The sequence below is a fragment of the Oryza brachyantha genome, chromosome 7, assembly GCF_000231095.2.
Source record: "Oryza brachyantha chromosome 7, ObraRS2, whole genome shotgun sequence".
NCBI classification, from domain to species: domain Eukaryota; kingdom Viridiplantae; phylum Streptophyta; class Magnoliopsida; order Poales; family Poaceae; genus Oryza; species Oryza brachyantha.
The window spans coordinates 1,133,016-1,151,880 of NC_023169.2; the positions used below are offsets into that span (position 1 = coordinate 1,133,016).

At 41.6% G+C, this 18,865-nt stretch overlaps 2 protein-coding genes across 2 annotated transcripts; both read left to right on the top strand.

The window, feature by feature from the left end:
- The first annotated feature begins 2,184 nt into the window (after nt 1-2,184).
- Nucleotides 2,185-11,131, top strand: LOC102705176 (protein ESSENTIAL FOR POTEXVIRUS ACCUMULATION 1). The gene is made up of 10 exons (XM_040526358.1): nt 2,185-2,343; nt 3,244-3,311; nt 3,561-4,490; nt 4,579-4,660; nt 4,783-4,848; nt 5,466-6,110; nt 6,237-8,973; nt 10,033-10,196; nt 10,276-10,335; nt 10,449-11,131. The coding sequence occupies exons 1-10, from the start codon at nt 2,259-2,261 to the stop codon at nt 10,817-10,819; spliced, it is 5,208 nt and encodes a 1,735-aa protein (XP_040382292.1). The 5' UTR covers nt 2,185-2,258; the 3' UTR covers nt 10,820-11,131.
- Nucleotides 11,132-12,397: 1,266 nt separating this feature from the next.
- LOC102703409 (switch-associated protein 70-like) lies at nt 12,398-16,957 on the top strand. The gene is made up of 10 exons (XM_006657369.3): nt 12,398-12,505; nt 12,665-12,769; nt 13,426-13,487; nt 13,569-13,652; nt 13,741-13,772; nt 13,867-13,948; nt 14,695-14,923; nt 15,753-15,980; nt 16,108-16,400; nt 16,484-16,957. The coding sequence occupies exons 1-10, from the start codon at nt 12,482-12,484 to the stop codon at nt 16,791-16,793; spliced, it is 1,449 nt and encodes a 482-aa protein (XP_006657432.1). The 5' UTR covers nt 12,398-12,481; the 3' UTR covers nt 16,794-16,957.
- The last annotated feature ends 1,908 nt before the right edge of the window (nt 16,958-18,865 follow it).

Below are 18,865 nucleotides of genomic sequence, written 5' to 3' on the forward strand. Positions count from 1 at the left end.
TTATGTGGATACAAACTTTGTTGCAGGAGCTTGGGATTCACGCGCCTAGAACAACAAAGGTATGGTGTGACAATATTGGTGCTAAATATTTGACCGCAAATCCTGTGTTTCATGCCAGAACGAAACATATAGAGGTTGATTACCATTTTGTCAAAGAACGAGTTGCTCGTAAATTGCTTGAGGTTGAGTATATCTCAACGCAAGATCAAGTTGCAGATGGTTTTACCAAGACACTGACTGTTCGACAGATGGAAATGTTTAGAAACAATCTTAACCTGTAGGCTAAGATTGAGGGGGAGTGTTAGATTAGCACGTATGATAATGTAACATATAGCTAAGATAGGGTTGTTAGCTTATAGATATGATTGGTTCCTTTGTAATAGGAGATAAGCAACAACCCTGACTTGTGCTATATATTCTTCATGTAAAGATGATTGCCGGTTAAGGCTAATTAACACGTAGCCGCCCATCGAGGCGTTCCACGCTTGCACCGCTGAGCTTTACAGGGGACACCTAGCGTCGGTTTCTGACCGGCCTTGGGGAGTACTCACTACTCAGGTCAGGCCATTACGATGCAGGGCGTTTTTGCTCCGAGCCCCCCGCATTTGCGTAGATATTACTTTATGCGAATTTGTAGCTTCATGCATCTGGGTGCCACTCAAGAGCCACGAGTGTTATAGTAGGAGTATTATTTTTTTTAGACCTGACCAAGAGTTTGATAGATACCCGGTGCTTTCACTCATGTATACAACTTTATCTTTTCGCTTTTGCCTCTACTTATATGCTAAAATTTGAATTTTTAAACTAAAATTTGGAGTTGATTTTAGGTTTTTTTTATCGAAGTTCATTTTCTGGCATCTACTTTTATATTGCTAAAAATATATATATAAAGTTTTATTTATAGATTTTTTGTTTGTAAATATGTTGTTTAGCTTTTTCCATGAAAAATAGTCTATACGTGGAAACTAGAACACTTTGCATATCCTAATATTAGCATTTCGAACTTATGTACCTTTGTCATATAATAATATGGGAGGAAACATAACACATTAAAGTATGAGAAATCTCAGCCACTGACAAAAAAACACCTCTTAATATGATTTTGATGTCTTATTCGTCCTTTCCGATCTTTACTTTATACCACAATAACTCTACCGTGAATCAAAACCCCATAGACCCTATCCGCGCAATGCTCTCTGGGATAGTGCAAGTGCAATAAGTGTGATAGCCTATGACCCACGACAAGTAGGGGCCCAAACAAATATACACATACAACACACAAGTAGATTGATTAATTCATCGCTATACCACACTGTACTTGCACAACTCGTCATTTCTTCAACTTTTCACAGTGCTCCTTGAAGACACCACCATACCTATGCCCACTCAATGATTGATGTCAACATTACGATGCTATGCCGATAGACTACACTTGCAGCCTCGTAAGTGGTCATAGTCATATAGACAAAGGGAGTCATATTAGTGGTTGGTTACCCCTTGCGCTACTGCTACTCTACACCATGTTCACTCGGTGAACTGGACAGGTGTAGTGATGGCGTGAGCTAGATTGGCTCCTGCTTGCGTTGTGCTATCTTCATTCTTGAATTAAGTAATTAACTCGTGATTGCATATTGATATTACCTAGCAAGAAACACATACATTATTACAACTACTTGGTATATCATGTTAGTAAACACATTCTGTGTCACTTTAGCCACTTAGCGAATACATGGTTTATATTTTTTACATTAGCCAACATGACCCATAAAAGTGCTAGGGTGAATTTACATATGGGCCCGATTGAACAAGCTACAATCCCCGAGCTTAAACAACTGGGAGGTACTCGTGGGCTAGCTATAAATATGCAGCGGGTTGCTTGGGCCGCTAGATGTGTTCACCGCTGTTCTGATATCTATATCTCAATCTACGTGTTGATGAGTCATATTTGATATGCCATTCTAAGATATAGATTACTAAAGACGCAAACAAATACTATAAATAACCCGATACACACACAAAAATGCGAAAAGATACTGAGACAACCCAGATACAAGAAGTTGTGGAAGACATTTCCAAGCAAGTGAGGGGCTCAGACGGAAAAATTCCCGTCCTCGAGCAAGCACGGCACCGAGTGCGTGCGGCTGCCCTTTTTTATCCGGGCGGAGCCAACAGTCTCTTCCCCTTCGCTCGCTCGCCTTCTCTTTCCCTCCTCGCTCACAAACCTCCCAACTAGGGTTTTCGCCGCCGCCGCCGCCGCCATGGCCGCCACTCCGGACCGCGCCAATGCCGACTTCCGCCGCCGCCTCGCCGTCGACGCCCCTCCACCGCCGCAGATCGCCAAAGGTCCTCCCCCCGCTCACCCCACCGTCTCCCCTCCCCTCCCCTCCCCTCTCGATCCGTCGCACCGGGCCGGAACCCTAGTGCTCCTGCGGCTGTCCGGCCGGCTCGACTTGGTTCCAGTGCGGCCGTTCGATCCGCGCCGCCGTTCCCTGGGTTTGGGGGTTTTGGGTGGCTGCGATATCGTGGCTGCCCCAGCTGGAACCTGATGGTGAGACGAGTGTTGGGGCGTCAAGGGCCGTGCAAATCGTGCTGGATTTGGGCGGATTAGATGCAATGGTCCTGGTGTAACCTCGGTCTGTGTAGGACTTTGCGCGGTTGATTTGGCTGAAACGGTTTCTCTTCCCTGCATTTTATTTCTTTGATTTCTGCCGTAGGTGCTCACAGATATATGTCTTTTTGCGCGTGTGTGGATGGTGTGCCTTTTGTTCTATTGGTGGCAACTTATGCTTTGATGTTGTTAGCACTAGCATGTCTGAGAAATGGCACACCCTGCTATATGAGAAAGTTGGATTTGATGTAGCTACGCATATAATAGCGCCTGTTTAGAGTGTTTACACAACATGTGAAGGAAAAACCACGAGTTTTTCTAGGATCGTGTTTGATTTAAATGTTCACTCTGCTAATATTCTGGTAAAACGTTTTTCAAGTAATGTCCGAAACCCTGATCTAGTTGTGCTGGTTTGAGGCATATTGTTCAAATGCCTTTCATTCTGTCCTGTCTAACTATTGGTCCCTTATTTGGTTAATCTTTTGTGAGTTACAAACTGATGGAGAGATGGATGGTTGTGTTGGCAACATATTCTGTTAATTGTGCATAAACCATAATCTGTGTTTTATGCATTATTCTTTATCAGCGGAGCATGTTCCATACCTCATTTGTGATAGCTTTTATTTTTTTTGCAGACAAGCAAGGACTGGACACTGAGATGCCTCTTTCTCCTCAGTGGCTTATGAAGGTGGGAGAGAACAAGGTTAGGCAATAGGCATTGAATAGTTTGGTCAATAGCTATACTTAGGGAACTGGGTGTGCTAGATTGTAATAGTAGGATAGGTGTATAATAACATCTATTATTATTTGCTTTGCTTATCTGTACTGAAGATTGTTGATTGCTTGTGGGTGTGCTAGGTTATAATAGTAGGATACTTTTTAGGTGTATAATATCATCTATTATTATTTGCTTTGCTTATCTGTACTGAAGATTGTTGATTGCTTGTGGCAGGAATCCATTTTACTGGGTGCTCGTTTAGATGGTTCAAAGACATCAGTGAATGATGAAGACATGAACTACAGTGCAAAGAAAAAGGATGTTTTCAGGGCTTCTGTGCTTGATGGTGAAACTGGGCGTCGTGAACGCTGGCGTGATGATGAAAGAGAACCAAATTCTGCCCTCCGGTGGAACCGCTGGAGGGAGACAGACAAGGAACATGGTGATACACGCAAATTGGAAAGATGGTCAGATGACTCCTCCAAGTACTCTGTGGATGGTCGTCGTCCTCCACAGGAACGCTGGGGTGACTCCACTAACAAGGAGGGAAACTATGACCAACGTCGTGATAACAAGTGGAGTACTCGTTGGGGTCCTAATGATAAAGAATCTGAGAATTGGCGTGATAGATGGGGTGATTCAGGCAAAGATGGTGATGCTGCCCGTGACAAAGGTTTCTCTCACTACATAGCTCATGGAAAAGATGGCAACAATCATGAGAAGGATACTGAAAGAGATGATAATATTTCCAGATCATGGAAATCTAGCTATCCTGTGGGCCGTGGACGGGGAGATTCATCCCATCACCCCTCACAGACTACACAAAAATCATCTGCAACATATGGATATGGCAGGGGGAAGCCTGACAATGAAATTGCAAGTTTTCAAAGTTCTCGTGGAAAATTTACATCTGGAAGTACAAATACAGCTAGTTCAGGATCATCACGTCCATTCCATATTGGCCTACTTTCTGACAGGCCTGGTGGTGCATCAGGAGATCGCACAGCATTTAGATATAGTAGAATGAAACTGCTTGACATATACAGAACTTCTCATGTTACTGACTTCAAGATGCCCCCTGATGTCTGCGATGATCTATCTGTATTTATGCAAGAAGAAACTTTGGAACCTATAGCATTGTCTGCTCCTACTGCTGAAGAAGCGGTAATTTCATGCTATGATCTTCTCAAGTGGAATGATCTTATTATTACAGCACAGTTTCCTTATCTCACAGTTCTAATTATGTTTATAGGCCATCTTAAAAGCAATCGACAAAGGGGATATCATAAACAGTGGCGTCCATCAAGCTTCCAAAGATGGCCCTGTTGGAAAAAGTAATCCTGATATTTCTCCATTAAAACAATCAAAATTATGTTTTAAGCAGTTTGCTTACATTGTTGTGTAATACTAAAATGATTTTTTTATCTTCCTAATTGAATGTTCTCTTTTTAATTAGGTGGTAGAGAAGATCAACAAGGTGGCATGGAAGAATTCAAGGGAGAAACAGCTGCAAGTCTCAGGGGTACCCTTTCTGTCTTCACAGTTTTCTTGTACACTGCATATCATTAGTTGAATAAGCATCATGGTTACACAGATGATAATATGTTCATTCACCCTTGACCTTGTTTACAACCATTCAACAATTCGACACTCACTTCGAAGCATCTCTTTTCAATTTTAGGACAAAACCTAGTCATGTAATGTATTCCCCTGAAAGGAGCCCAAAAATGAATGGAACATACTATGAATTATGAAAAGGTTCTACATTCATTTGGTAATAACCAGTTTTTTGTTTGCGCCTGTAGTAAATTTGGTTGGACAAGATAAAGCTTGCAGCTGCAAGCATTCTGTGTTCTTTTGGACATGACAACATTCATAGCTTCTTGGATTAAAAAACATTCTGTAGAACTATGCTATAGTGTTTGCAAACTAATCTATCGATATGACCTTTGTGCTGTAAATTCTTAGGCCATTTGAAGTCCTTGCTGTTCTTTGTATTTTTTGAAGACTCGTTGAAGACTGTCATACCAGCTCACTTGGTGCTGTTATTATTGCACTGCCGTTCTTTTTTAAGTTCTTGCATAGTGTCTGTTAAATCCATTTTCCATGCTAAATGCTGCCACTGTTGGTTTATAATAGGTCTTCCTGGTAATACTGATTTGCCGGCCAGAGTGGATTCCTTGCGGCCAGAGACTTCTGCTTATGTTGTTCCACAAAGATCTCGGCTTATTGGAGAACATAGGCTTGGACCAGCTACTGACTATGCGCAGCAAATTCCCTTTGCATTAGATCAGGAAAGTAAAGTTGCTGGTATTACAGGTGTTGATGGATTTGCCACTCAAAATCATCCTAATCCAGAAAGCTTATCTTTATATTACAAAGATCCACAAGGTCAAGTTCAAGGCCCCTTTTCTGGTGCTGACATAATTGGCTGGTTTGAGGCTGGTTACTTTGGTATTGATTTGCTAGTTCGTGTTGCAAATGCACCCCCTGATGCTCCTTTCTTAGTGCTTGGTGATGTTATGCCTCATTTACGAGCAAAGGCAAGACCACCTCCAGGGTTTAACACAGCAAAGCCCAGTGATATGCTAATGCCAGAAACTCTACCAACTGGGAATTTTGTCAGTTTGAGTAACACACATGCGGGATCAGCTGGTGTTGGAACATTTGACAGTGGGCCAAGCAGGAATGACGGTGCAATTGAAGCTCAAAATCGCTTCTTGGAATCACTTATGTCTAGTAATGCTCGTGATCCTTCAGCTGAAATTCTTGCTATGACTGGAGGTTTGTTTTATTAGCAAGAATGCTATTATTGGCTATTTCATTTCATTTGTTGTTTCTTTATAGACATAATTCCAGTCATCCACACATCCTGGTTTAACACAAGTTTTCCTTTTCTTTTTGAATCAGGTATGACTGAATATGGCAGCAGTGGTTTTGGTAATATTACCATGTCTGGAGGTGAGACTGGGAACAGCATGAATTACCTTTTGGCACAGAAAAGATTGTTGGAGAGGCAAAAATCTTCGCAAAACCCTGGTTCATTTTGGTCAGGAGATGGTATTACATCTGCACAAGTACAAAACAAAGATATAGAAGCATCTGCTCTACACACTAAATTGCACCCTCCCATGGTTGATCCACCTCACCAAGCTTTGCAATCTCAGAATGTTGACTTGCTTGCGATGCTGCACTCTGCAGAGAAACCTCAAGCACCTGCTTCTAATTCTGGGTTACCAGCATGGTCAAACTACCCCGAAGCTAAAAATATTGATCCTCATGAGCATGGTATGGATCTCACTCAAGGGTCACTTAACATTCATGGTGCAAGTATGCAGAGTTCCCAACAAGCCACCACTGCTATTCAACAGCAAAACTTCATGCCGCTGAACATGTCACAATTAGCTCATTTGGCACCTGATAAGTTACGTGCTGAAATATCCCAAGATCCACAACTGTTAGCTAGGTTGCAGCACCAATATCTGCTGTCACAGCTACAATTGCAACCACAGATACCTGTGGTGCCTCCTCAACCTCAACCTCAACCTCAGCCTCAACTCTCTATGTTGGACAAGATGATATTGCTCAAACAGCAGCAGCAACAGCAGCAGCAAATGCAACAGCAGCAACAAATGCAACAGCAACAGAAGCAACGATTGCAATTGCTGCAACTTGAGCAGCAGCAGCAGCTGTTGTTGCAGCAACAGCACTTGCTTTCTCAAGTTATACCTCTTGGGCATTCCAATCAGCAACCTGATGATCCTTATGCGTCACAGCGTACTTCATTGCCAACGGGTGATTCTTCGAATCTTGGCTTTCAGAAAATGAAAGAGGTTCTTCAGGCTGATCGGGTTTTGACTGCCCATGGTACACAGGAGGGGCAACAACTGAGTGATCCAAGTATTATGGATAAGGGTATGGAGGGTGTAGGCCCATCTCAAAGCTCTCTACCTACTTTACTGCCCCACGAACTTTTTGTTGGTGTACCTTCAAAAGAACGCTATTCCCACCCTCAGAAGTTGGAAGACCTGGTTGATGTCAATACACAATTAAAAGCCAGTGTGATGAACCCGATGCTAACGGAAGTTGCAAATAGGTGTGAAGAGGATTCTTCTGAACAGGAGGTCACCTCTTATGCAAGGGGCGTTGGAACAGGAAAGGTAGAAATCTTATCTGATAATATTTTGGGTTCTGGATCTACTAAGGTCACTGGAGCAGCTCCAAGTGCATCTAAGGATTTTCTTGCGGCACCATTGGATCCAAAATCTGAAGTATTGTCATCTCATATTTCCAATCAGGTGCTAGATTTGAAAATATCTCCAGAAAATATCCCCAGTGGCAATGAGCCAACTATTGCAACCGAAGTTAAAGCTTCTGATACACAGGATATTAAAAAAACAGAAAAGAAAAAGAAGCAGAAGAAGAAACAGACAGTTGTGGATGTAGCCAAAGGAGCTCCAAAGACAGTTACTTCTCAGCCACCAAGGCAGGAAACTCAAGTTGATGGTTCTGATCAGGGCGGAGCTAAGTATGACTTGCACGATGATGTGGATGAGCTATTTTGGGGTTCCCCCATCAAAGTGGAAAAGTCCTCTAAATCTGCTGACCCACCGCTAGGATTTGAATCATCTGTAGGTTTACCTCCGAGAAGTCTTCCTGAGGATTATGATACTAACAAAGGTGAATGGGAACCTAATGCTGCCGTGGCAAACCAGCGTGGGTGGAAACCTACTCAGGGGCCTAGACCTAAATCACTTCTGGAAATTCAAGCTGAGGAACAACTTAGAGCACAGAGGGGATTAGCAATGGAGAATGCTAAGCCAGCTGTTTCAGCAACTTCAGTGCCATCAATTCCTTGGAATGGCATGGCAACCACTTTGGACCAACAATTGACTGCTGTAAGTAAATCGGTGGATGGCCAGGAAAGTGTTGGTGACTCAAGGAATAGGAGAAGCCAGTTGCATGATTTATTGGCTGAAGAAGTTTTAGCAAGGTCCAGTAACACAGATAATGAAAACATGGGCAATACTAATGATGTGGCTTTTCTGTCTCTCTCTTCCGCTGTTGTTCAGCCTGATGCTCCTGCCCTTGATGATAGCGACTTCATTGAGGCCAAGGACTCTAAGAAGAGCAAGAAAAAGGCATCAAAAGCAAAAGGATCTGCAGTCAAAGCCCCATCACCTATTGGTTCCTTTGATTCATTGACTGTATCTGTACCTACTGAAAAGGGAAAACCTTCAAAGCAATCACTTCAAGAGAAAGAAATACTACCGGCTCTACCAAGTGGTCCATCTCTTGGAGATTTTGTTCCCTGGAAGAGTGATCTGACAAGTGCAGTGCCAGCTCCAGCATGGTCCAATGAGTCAGCAAAGGTGCAAAAACCTTTGTCTTTGAGAGATATCCAAAGAGAGCAAGAAAGAAGATCTGCTGTTGTCCAGCAGCAACCACCCTCACCAACTCCAGCAAAGGTGTCTACTAACCAAAGGAATCATGCAAATGTTTCTTCCTGGCAAGCTTCTGGCTCATCTCCATCAAAGGCTGCTGCTCCTGTCCAGATGAACTCTAATGCATCCAGTCGTTCTAAATCCAATGCTGAAGATGATTTGTTTTGGGGCCCATCTGAACATTCTAAACAAGATAAGAAACAGTATGTTCTTTGCATTTACAATGTTTTTCATATTTACTCAGTTTATTTGTTACTATTGATTGACAGATTTGATTATGTCCTTCACATTTTTCCCCTGTAAAATGAGCAATGCATGAGCAAAAATTAATGGCCAAGCTGAATTACAGAATTAGGACCACATTGTCATGTTGTGTTTGTTGTAATTCTATTAGAACATCTATGCACCATATAGCCTATATGCTAGTATTTTACTTTCTGATGGGGATGGGTGAAGTTTTACCTACATGTTTGATTAGTGAAATGATGTGGTCATCATGAATGACTAGTGCTCACTTGCATAGCATATCATCTGATGGTAGTTCATGTTAGAATTTGGTGGCCGTTGCAATTTCTTTGAAGCTCATTATCCTCCTTGCATGTACATAGCATTTACACTCTTATGACTCACCAACGGGGGTTCAGAAAAATGCTTCTGAATTTCTTTAATCTAGCATAAAGGTTGTTCATTATCGAACTTGTAACTGCAAGTCCTCCTGAGAACTAAAAAAGAGAAGTGCGCCTCACTAGTTTATTTCACTAGCAGAAAGTCATGAGATTTTTCATAGGCATGCTTTGTGCATTTCTTGGGATAGTTCAGAAATATACCCACATTTTTTACATCTCAAAGCCAATCTTTTCGAATGGGGATTATGATTTGAAGCATATAGTTATATGCATTGTTATGAGTTAAGGGGCATTGCGATTTAGTGAATTGATGTGTCTGTTACCTTATTAGTCTAGCCTTTTGCTTATCCCTCCATTTCATATTGTAAGATTCTTTGGCCCTATCTAGATTTATGCATGGATCAATGAATATGTTACATGTGTCCAGACTCAATAGCATTCATATGAATCTAAGGACTAGAACATCTTATAATGTGAAACAGAGCTAATAGCTCATTAGGTAGGGGTCTACGTTTGCACTGCATACAGGTACAGTTTCTGTAGAGCACTTTACCCGTTGGTGACTAGAATATACTCCACTATTTCTCAATCTTGTATCTCCAATTTTCACAGAATTTATCTTATTTTGTTAACCAGGTCAGAATTCCCAACTCTTTCAAGTCAGACTAGAAGCTCCATTACTAAAGACCAGTCTCCGTTGAACCGTCAAAAATCCCAGGCCAGCAGGCTGCCAGTTTCTCCTGCTCCTACCGCCAACCATGCTGGTAAAGGGAAAGCAGAGGCAGCAAACAAGCGAACAGGTATGCTAGTTGATTTTTCCAGGTTTCTGAAAACCATCCGCTATTGTCTCTTCTACAGCTGTTTGCTCCTTTGCTGCAGAGGCAATGGACTTCAGGGATTGGTGCGAGGATGAGTGGTCCAGGCTCACTGGAACAAATGGTATCTTTAAATTGCTCTTCCATCAATCCTTGTTTATCTTGCTTTGCTCTGTTATAGAATGTGAGCTGTTAAAGTATCAACATCTGATTCTTTGGTCTACTCTTCCCATTTAGACACAAGTTTCCTCGAGTTTTGCATCAAGCAACCAACTGTTGAAGCAGAAACGCTTCTCCGGGAGAACCTTGGCTCTTTTGACCGCAACGGCGAGTTCATTGACAAGTTCCTCAACTACAAGGCCTTCCTGTCAACCGATGTGATCGAGATGGCCTTCCAAGCTCCCAGCACCCGTGTCGCACGTGTGGATGGCGCAGGGCGTGCAAACCATGCATCTGCAGCCAAAGGAGCCACGAGCACCGAGATGGAGCTGGATGGTGGGGGAAAGAAGAAAGGGAAGAAGGGGAAGAAGGTTAGTGCAACAGTTTTAGGATTCAACGTAGTCAGCAACCGTATAATGATGGGTGAGATCCAGAACGTGGAAGATTAAGAACAGCATATGACGGCACCTTTGTAAATACATACTTTTGTCGCTCACAACAGAGCAGTCGTCGTCTTTAGACTTGTTGCGATGGCAACTGAGCTTTAATTTATGCCGCTCATGAGTAGTTTTTGGTTCATCTTTTTTTTTCGAGGATGCGCTCATGAGGTGATTTTGCTTACTGTAACTTATACAGTAGATTTCTTCTTGTCATAGAAACTTCAGTAGAGGTGATCTGATCAGCTTTTGTTTGTTGTTTATGTGGCTTATGTCATGATGATGCTAATATAGAACTTCCTGCTGCAAGAGCAAAAAGGTTTACATGGTCTGGCTGTCACATTTTTCTATCAGAAAGTCAGTGATGTGGTTGTCCTCGAGCTTACATTGCATCTGAAGCAGTTGTCCAAAAGATTGTAAACCCAAACAAACAAACAAAGCACCAGTACTAAAATCTGAAGAACAAAAACCTGTGCTAATCCGAAGAAAAACCACTCTGTTTATTATGCTGTAATAAAGTGCTAATCTGAAGAACATAACATATCTGTTCTATGCTGTAACAATAATTGGCCTAATCTTGCGGTGGTGGCTCCGGCGTGTACGGTCCGTAGCCATACAGATTGTATACGTGAGGTGGCGTCGGCGGCAAGTAGTAGGATGGGTAATAGGTGGCGGCGTATATGTATTGGCCGCCGTAGTACGCACCATAGGCGTAGCGGTGCATTGCTGATGGTGCGTATGGTAATTCTGGTACTTCCCCGTCGTAGGGTGGGCTCGCCGGTGCTTCCTCTGCGGCGGCGTCGGTGTTGATCGGTGTAAGGTCGCCGTCGTGGAGCAAGATACGTGGTGTCGCCTCGACGTCGACGGCGGCATCGGCATCGATCTTGAGGAGGCTTGCGACCCCTAAGGCGATGTCGTCCAGGAAGCTGTCGTCTGGGTACGCCGCGTCGTACGAGGTGGCGTCGTAGTCGTAGCCGACGTCGTCGTCCGACGCGCCGCCGGGGAGCATGCCGTCCCCCACCGCCGCGGCGACCCCCGCCGCTGCGCTCCCCGGCGAAGCCTCCACCGTCGCCGCATTGCCGTCCTCGTCCTCGTGGACGACGTAGACCCACTCCTCGTCGGCGCTGCTAGCCATCTCGGAATAAATCGATCAGACGACGGCGACGGAGACGGAGGCGATGGCGGCGACTCCGATTCTGGATGTGCCCTATCTTTATATAGACCTCGAGGAGGGCGGCGGAGATCGAGGCGGCGCCGACGCCGACGCCGGTGACGTGGCAGGCAGTTACACTTCGCCTCCATCTCAGGCTCCGCACAAATAGGATCAACCACGTGGGAAGACTACAGAATACGCGTTCGAGCTGCGAAAGAGTATAAATGTGCTATCCAGGTAGGAGTAGAGAGAAAAATTATTACGCCTTCCAGCTTTGGAAGCATAAACCTCTTGGCGGGACTCTATAGTACGCCTTCGTCATGCGAAAGCGTATAAGCCGGATCACCCACGTGGTGTTACAAAATACGTCTTCGAGAGGCGAAAGCGGTGATATAAACCGGATGCTCATCGAAGATTCGTCTAGTAGATTGATCCCGTTTTGCGAATCGGTCCCTCCATTCCGTCGAATTCGCGCGCGCGGGGGCAGCGCTCCCAACCTGTTCCCCTGATCCGGCGCGGCCATGGCGGTGAGCGGGAGGAGCACGGTGAGTCCTCCAACTGCTTCTCCCGAGATCACGCAGATTAGTGCGCAAATATCGGTGGAATTTGTTGGGGTGTGGTTTCGTTTGGAGCGGAATCTCGCTGAAGCTGCGATATATTTTTTTCCTGCTTGGGTTGTGCGTTGCGTGCTTGATTGGTTGCAGATGGTGGGAGAGATGGAGAGCAGCTTGGAGAGGGTGAGGCGGCAGCTCTCCTCCACCTCCAGCCGCCACCTCCTTCAGGGCCCTCTCTTGAAGCGATCCGACACAGTAATTTTTCTCTTGCCTTTCCATGCTTTTTTAATTATCCCCCCCTAGCATTTTCTCATCTGTTTCTTGATATCTGCAAATTCTAGTCTGCTATTATTGCTGTGTGGTTATGGTCAGGTGATGAATTAGCTCATTTTCTTCCTGTTACTGTAAGAGGACTAATGTGTTGTTATGTAGTACTTAGCTTGTGTTTGTTTTGAGTTTTAGGAGTTACTGACATTTTGCAGTATTACCTTTTACTTTGTTGATTCTGGTGTAAGTATACCAGTGAATAAAATCCATAACAGTGACACATTGTAGAAAAAAGGTAGGTGCTCGTGTTGCATTAGGCAATGTGTCCAAGTACAAAGTCTCACGTATGTCGTTGGCTTGTGAGATTGTCTGGATGTTTCCTGCCTCTCTCTGTTATCCAGGATGTTTAGTTCACACATCAGGATACATGGATGTAATTGGAAACTTACTTTTCTGTTTCTTTTCTGGATGCAATCTAATGTTTCTTGTAAAAATAAATGCTGGTTCCCCTTTTGACTTCTTGATAAATTTTCATGTCTTAGTCCATTAGTGATGCTTATTTTTTCTTTTGCTTTTGCATTACTGAATATACTATATCAATATTCCAATTTTCCCTTGATAAAATTCACACTTCCAATTGTCAGCTAAGAAAATGGAACGAGCGGTGGGTTATACTCGATCCTGCAACTGGAAAAATGGAATACAAGTATGCGGAGTTACAACACTTTTTGAATATTTGAACCATAGAATGTTTGATCTTGTAATCATAGTTCAACTTCTCATTTAGGATTCGTAGAAGTGATGCAGCTGTCAAGGGAATAATAGTGTTTGATTCAACAAGCACTGTAATGTTGTCACCGACGAACTTTCAGTACGACATCTACCTCAGTCCTAGTCCACTATTGTGTTTCAGACTTATAGCAAAAGCACTAAACTGACTCATGCTTCATTTGGTACAGTGGACTGCCAAAATATGAGGGGTGCTGTTTCTGTATCCACATGGATTAGCATTTTTAACCTTACTTTATTTCACGGCTTCATTTTGGGCACCTTTATTTTGTTTTGTTCATTGACTAGTGTTCTAGATATTGGAACCCCACAGAAAAAAGAATATTTTCTTTGTGCAGAAACTCCCAGCGCTGCAAGAGCTTGGGTATCCACTTTACAGTAAGCTTGTGATCTATGACTGTTGATGTTATTATTGTTTTAAAACATTTTGCTCAGCATTCTTCCTTCACTATACTAGCTTGCTACTCTGGGATATCTGACAAATGTTGAAAGTAATATAATGGCTTGGCTTTTAGAACTGCTCAACTACTGTAAATGCTTTCTTGCGATATGTTTTGAGAAAAATGATAGTCTATACATTTTTGTCAGACTTGTACAACATGATTCATTGTTGCAAGAAACTGGCATGCTAATAAAATCACATGGTAGTAGAGAACTGATTGCTTATAAGTTAACACGGGTGTAGTGCAATACTGGCATGCAATTTTGAGTACTGAGGTTTGGAAATCTATAAGTGCCTTGAAATATTAAAAGTCGGTACTTTTCTAACAAATTTTATATTTTGATGTTTGCATTAAATCAGTTGGGTGCATATGTATTTATCTTAGTAAATGATTAAAGTACTTGAGGACTTGTCCTTGGAGGCACATTGAGGTTGGAGCCTATCTTTATGTCCTAACTATTTATTTATGTGGAAAACCGAGCTGTTTGGTTTTCATAGAGTCAGAGTGTTTGAGTTCACTGTTTGAATTTCTACTGCTATCAGTTGCCTGCCAATCCAACAACTAAGCTAATGGGCTATAAGCTGGCTAAAGGCTTTCTTTTGATGCTTTGTGTTATTATTTCTCCATTTTTTTTCAGGCGTGAATCCTGAAACCTAGTAAAATTTCTTTTTTTACCTGCAGTGCATCTCAGTTAGTGCTACAAGCTCACAAAGAAGCCGTGAATTCATTGGGTGGGAATGGCCCTACCAAATTGGGAAAAGTTGCTACAGTTGTGGCTGTGGCTAATGCGACTGCAATTGAAGCAACCAAAGAGGTAGAGGCAGCAATGAAGATATCACTGCAGGCAGCTTTGGGGTCAACCACAAATAAACTCAGTAATGGTCAATTAGATGATCTCACTTTAATGATGGTAAGCTCTTCTTTGTACTTCTTATAAGGAATACCTGAATCAAACCTTCTTAATCAATTGTGAAAGAAATCATTACTGATGAATGTAGGCTTACAGTTACACCCTTTCAACTAAATGTCCCCACTATTTTTGAAAACCAAGTTACTAGTACTTAACTTATCGGACCACTGAGTAGTATAACAAGAAGTCAATAATCTGACACAACTTCTCAAACTGCCACAAATCCATCTAACTGAACAGAACCTTGTTTTTTTCCAAGAAAGTAACAGCAGCTCTGATAAATTATAGTTTGCTTTGGCACATTCAAAGAAGTTCGTCTACTTGTTCCTGTTCTTTGGTTCTCGACAAAAAGATCTCCAAATTTCATTAATGAGCAGGACTAGCAGCACCACATGGGTATCTCTCTTTTATAACATGTTTCTATGACCAGGTTGCATGGCTAACAGCCAACAGTGTTTCTGTGGTAAACTTCTGGAAAAAAACAGTCAAGTAGCCCTGTGGTACTAAAGTTAGCAAGATTCTGATAAATCTATTAAAAATGCTTCTAAAGTTGTAATTTGATTGATAGAAAAAAATGTTTTCATTTTCTTCTCAGATGCAATAAGCTATTTGGTTCTCAGGATGTCTTTGCAGGTTGACTTCATTAAGGCTGCATAGTTGTTTGAACAGTGTCCTTTTATATTTTTTTTCTATACTAATGTTTGCTGACAAAAAATGGCTACTCATATATTGGATATACGTTTTCAAGATGCCTTCCTTGGTATTGGTTCTGTATCACTTAATGTGGGCATTAGTTTGAATACTAAACTCTGTTTTTTACTGTACACAGGAGACCCTTCGAGTTAAAGATGATGAACTGCACCAGCTATTGCAAGATATTCGTGCACGCGATGCAACCATCAGAGAAATCACAGATAAATTACAGGAGACTGCTTCTGCAGCTGAAACTGCTGCTTCTGCAGCTCATTCAATAGATGAACAGAGAAGATTTTTATCTTCAGAACTCGAGCGCCTGAAACAAGATCAGGAAAAACAAATTGAACTGTCATTGCTTCGGGTAATACCCATTTTAGTGAATCTATATATTATTATAAATTTTATCGTATATAGATATACTGTATTCATGCCTCATGTTTAATCTAGAAATATGCGTTTTTAAAGGGAATCCAATTTCGTGTTGACAGTTAAGGGAATCAGAAGAAAAGGCAAAGCTTCTTTCTGAAGAGAGGGATCATTTACTCAAGGAAAGAGATTCTGCTCTTCAAGAGGCTCAAATGTGGCGTTCTGAACTAGGAAAAGCTAGAGGAAATGCTGTAATTTTAGAAGCAGCTGTTGTAAGAGCTGAAGAGAAAGTAAGAGTTTCAGCAGCAGATGCCGACATGCGAATAAAGGATGCTGTGAATAGACTCGAGTCTGCCATAAAAGAAAAGGAAGAACTCGTAGCTGTTGTGGATGCTCTACAGTCGCAAATACAAAGGTTCAGCCTAGATGTTCTATTTATTTTCCTGTTTTTTCAATCATTAAGAAGCATCATAAAATTGGGTAATATTTTCTTCGCAGGCAAGACACTAGCACAAAACAAGTCTGCGAGGAGAGGTCGGAGCTGTGCTCTACTTCTTCAAAGCATGTAGAGATGGAAGGTGATAATGTGGATAAAGCTTGCTTAAGTGATACAGATCCAATACCCTTTACTGAGAACATAGTTGATTTGGATGATGATGGAGTCGACATCCCTACAATCGGGGTCACAGATTGGAATACTCCTTCTGAAGCATCTGATGTAAGAGAAGTAACCACTGAATCTGAAGATAACAGTTTGGATATTCCTGTTGATAGCCAACCAGTATCTGAGAATGCCTTCCACGGTTAAACTAGCTTGGTGCCATTTTTAATCCCGTTGGCCTGTACTAAACTTTTTGTTTTAGTTCATTGAAACATTCTTATTCAAAGCTCACTATGAGCTCATGGACTTGATGAGTTCTTTCGCAATGCGTTCCTTGTATCCAAGTGGAATAAAATAGTCGAATTGTGGTTGTGCCATGTTTGTCAACGTGTAGAATTGGAGTTATGTTTTGCTTTGATTCAGGATCTTAGGACAGTGCTCTAAAAGTCTAAGATGAACTAAATTGCCGAGTACATACCAGCTGTATTCAATTTCCTTAAATATATATATGCCAAGCCATTTGGCTTAAAGGAATTTTAACCCATAGAAATAGAGCAAGATTTTTTTACATCAATTCATTCGAATTTTTCCAAGATGTTTAAGTGGGTGAAAATTTTTCGGTGTTTTCTCTCTATAATTTGTAGTAAAGTAAATTTTTTTGGTTATCATATAGTTCATTCATACAAACCAAATAGCTTTTGTAGGAATTTAATCATTAGGAATGAACCTTTTTCCCCAAAAACAAATGCGAATTCTTTCCTGTATCATACATACAAACAAGATGAATATACAATTATTGTGTTCTTTTGAAATCTGTAGCTGGTAAAACCAAGCAATCAACCCCATTTGCATGCATTCACTTTGTAGCAATAATTTCGTGTAATAAACTCATACATGCAACAGGGAGAACAGTTCAAATTGGGAAGACAAGTAAAAGGTTGGTGAAAAGGAGAAGAGATAAGCTTAGCCATTATGAACACTTGCAGACAACTCGAATCTCCAGTAGATGAAAACGTCTTATCAATTTGGTAGTGACTTGTTCATCAGTCGAACTTGTTCTAGAAGAGCCATATGCTAATTAGCCTAAAACAGTTTCAGACTCAGGTTGATCATAATTGATCTCCCTTTTTTTACAAGTATATCACAGCTCTCTTTAATACGAGTTGACAGGAGCACAAAATAGGAGAAGTTTCAAGTCTTAATTGGTGGCATAGATTTTCTCTGTTCTTTTATCCATGGCAATGAAATTACATCATCTGAAGAAACAATGATCAGTTGTGACAAAACCTTACAATTGTATATACTGGTGTTCTTTTTCTCTTCAGGTCAAAACCGTATAGTTGGACCTGCATATAAGCATTTCCCCATCTACTAAATTCTAAAGCTCTCTGTCAAACTTGTCACAGAAAAATATTTCCAATACACAGAGATTCAACCGGAGAAGGTCATTTTTCTTGTCAAAACCGTACTTAGACCTGTAATAAGTAAGCATTTCTTTAATTTGCTCCGGTCGTTTCACAATTCCAGGTCTCAGCGTCTCACCGTCAAACAGCTAATAACAACTTGAAAACTTATTCAACCTTGCATACCATGATAAATGGTATCCTGAAAATTTTAGTTATCTATACTATTAAAAAAGAGACCAATTTTCGCAACACTCATTTATTTCTACAAGCGGCCTAAAACAAGTCTCACCTATAAAAATACACCAATAGATTATAGTTTTTCACAAGCAGTCGTGCTAAGAAAGCCATCGGATTATTTTTATATGCCACCTCTTAAAGGACTACATGCAAAAATCACGATATTATAAAAAAACACCACTAGCCCTAGAGCCGAAAGTGGTACATGGTTAAGTCCTAGCCCACCGGTACTCCTCCCCCCTCCTCTCCTCATCACCATCCCTTTCCTCAACACCAACCCTAGCTGGTGATAGAAAGAGGGAAGTGAGTCAGCTCCGTCGGTATTACTAGATATGGAACTAGAGGCCATCGGCAACACGAGTTAGACCCCTAATTTGAGACGGGGATTAGGGCCTAGTTCGGTAAGATCATGGATAAGTTAACTTATCTAGCGCGAAAACGTAGTAATAGATTATTACATGATTAATTAATTATTAATTATTAAACAATATAAATAGATTAATATGATTTTTTGAAATAACTTTTATATAATTTTTTTTAAAAAAATACAAATGTTTAGTAGTTCGAGAATAATGCGCGTGAAAAATGAGAGTGTTAAGTTAACTTATCGTCTCCGACGAACACGGCCTAGGCCAC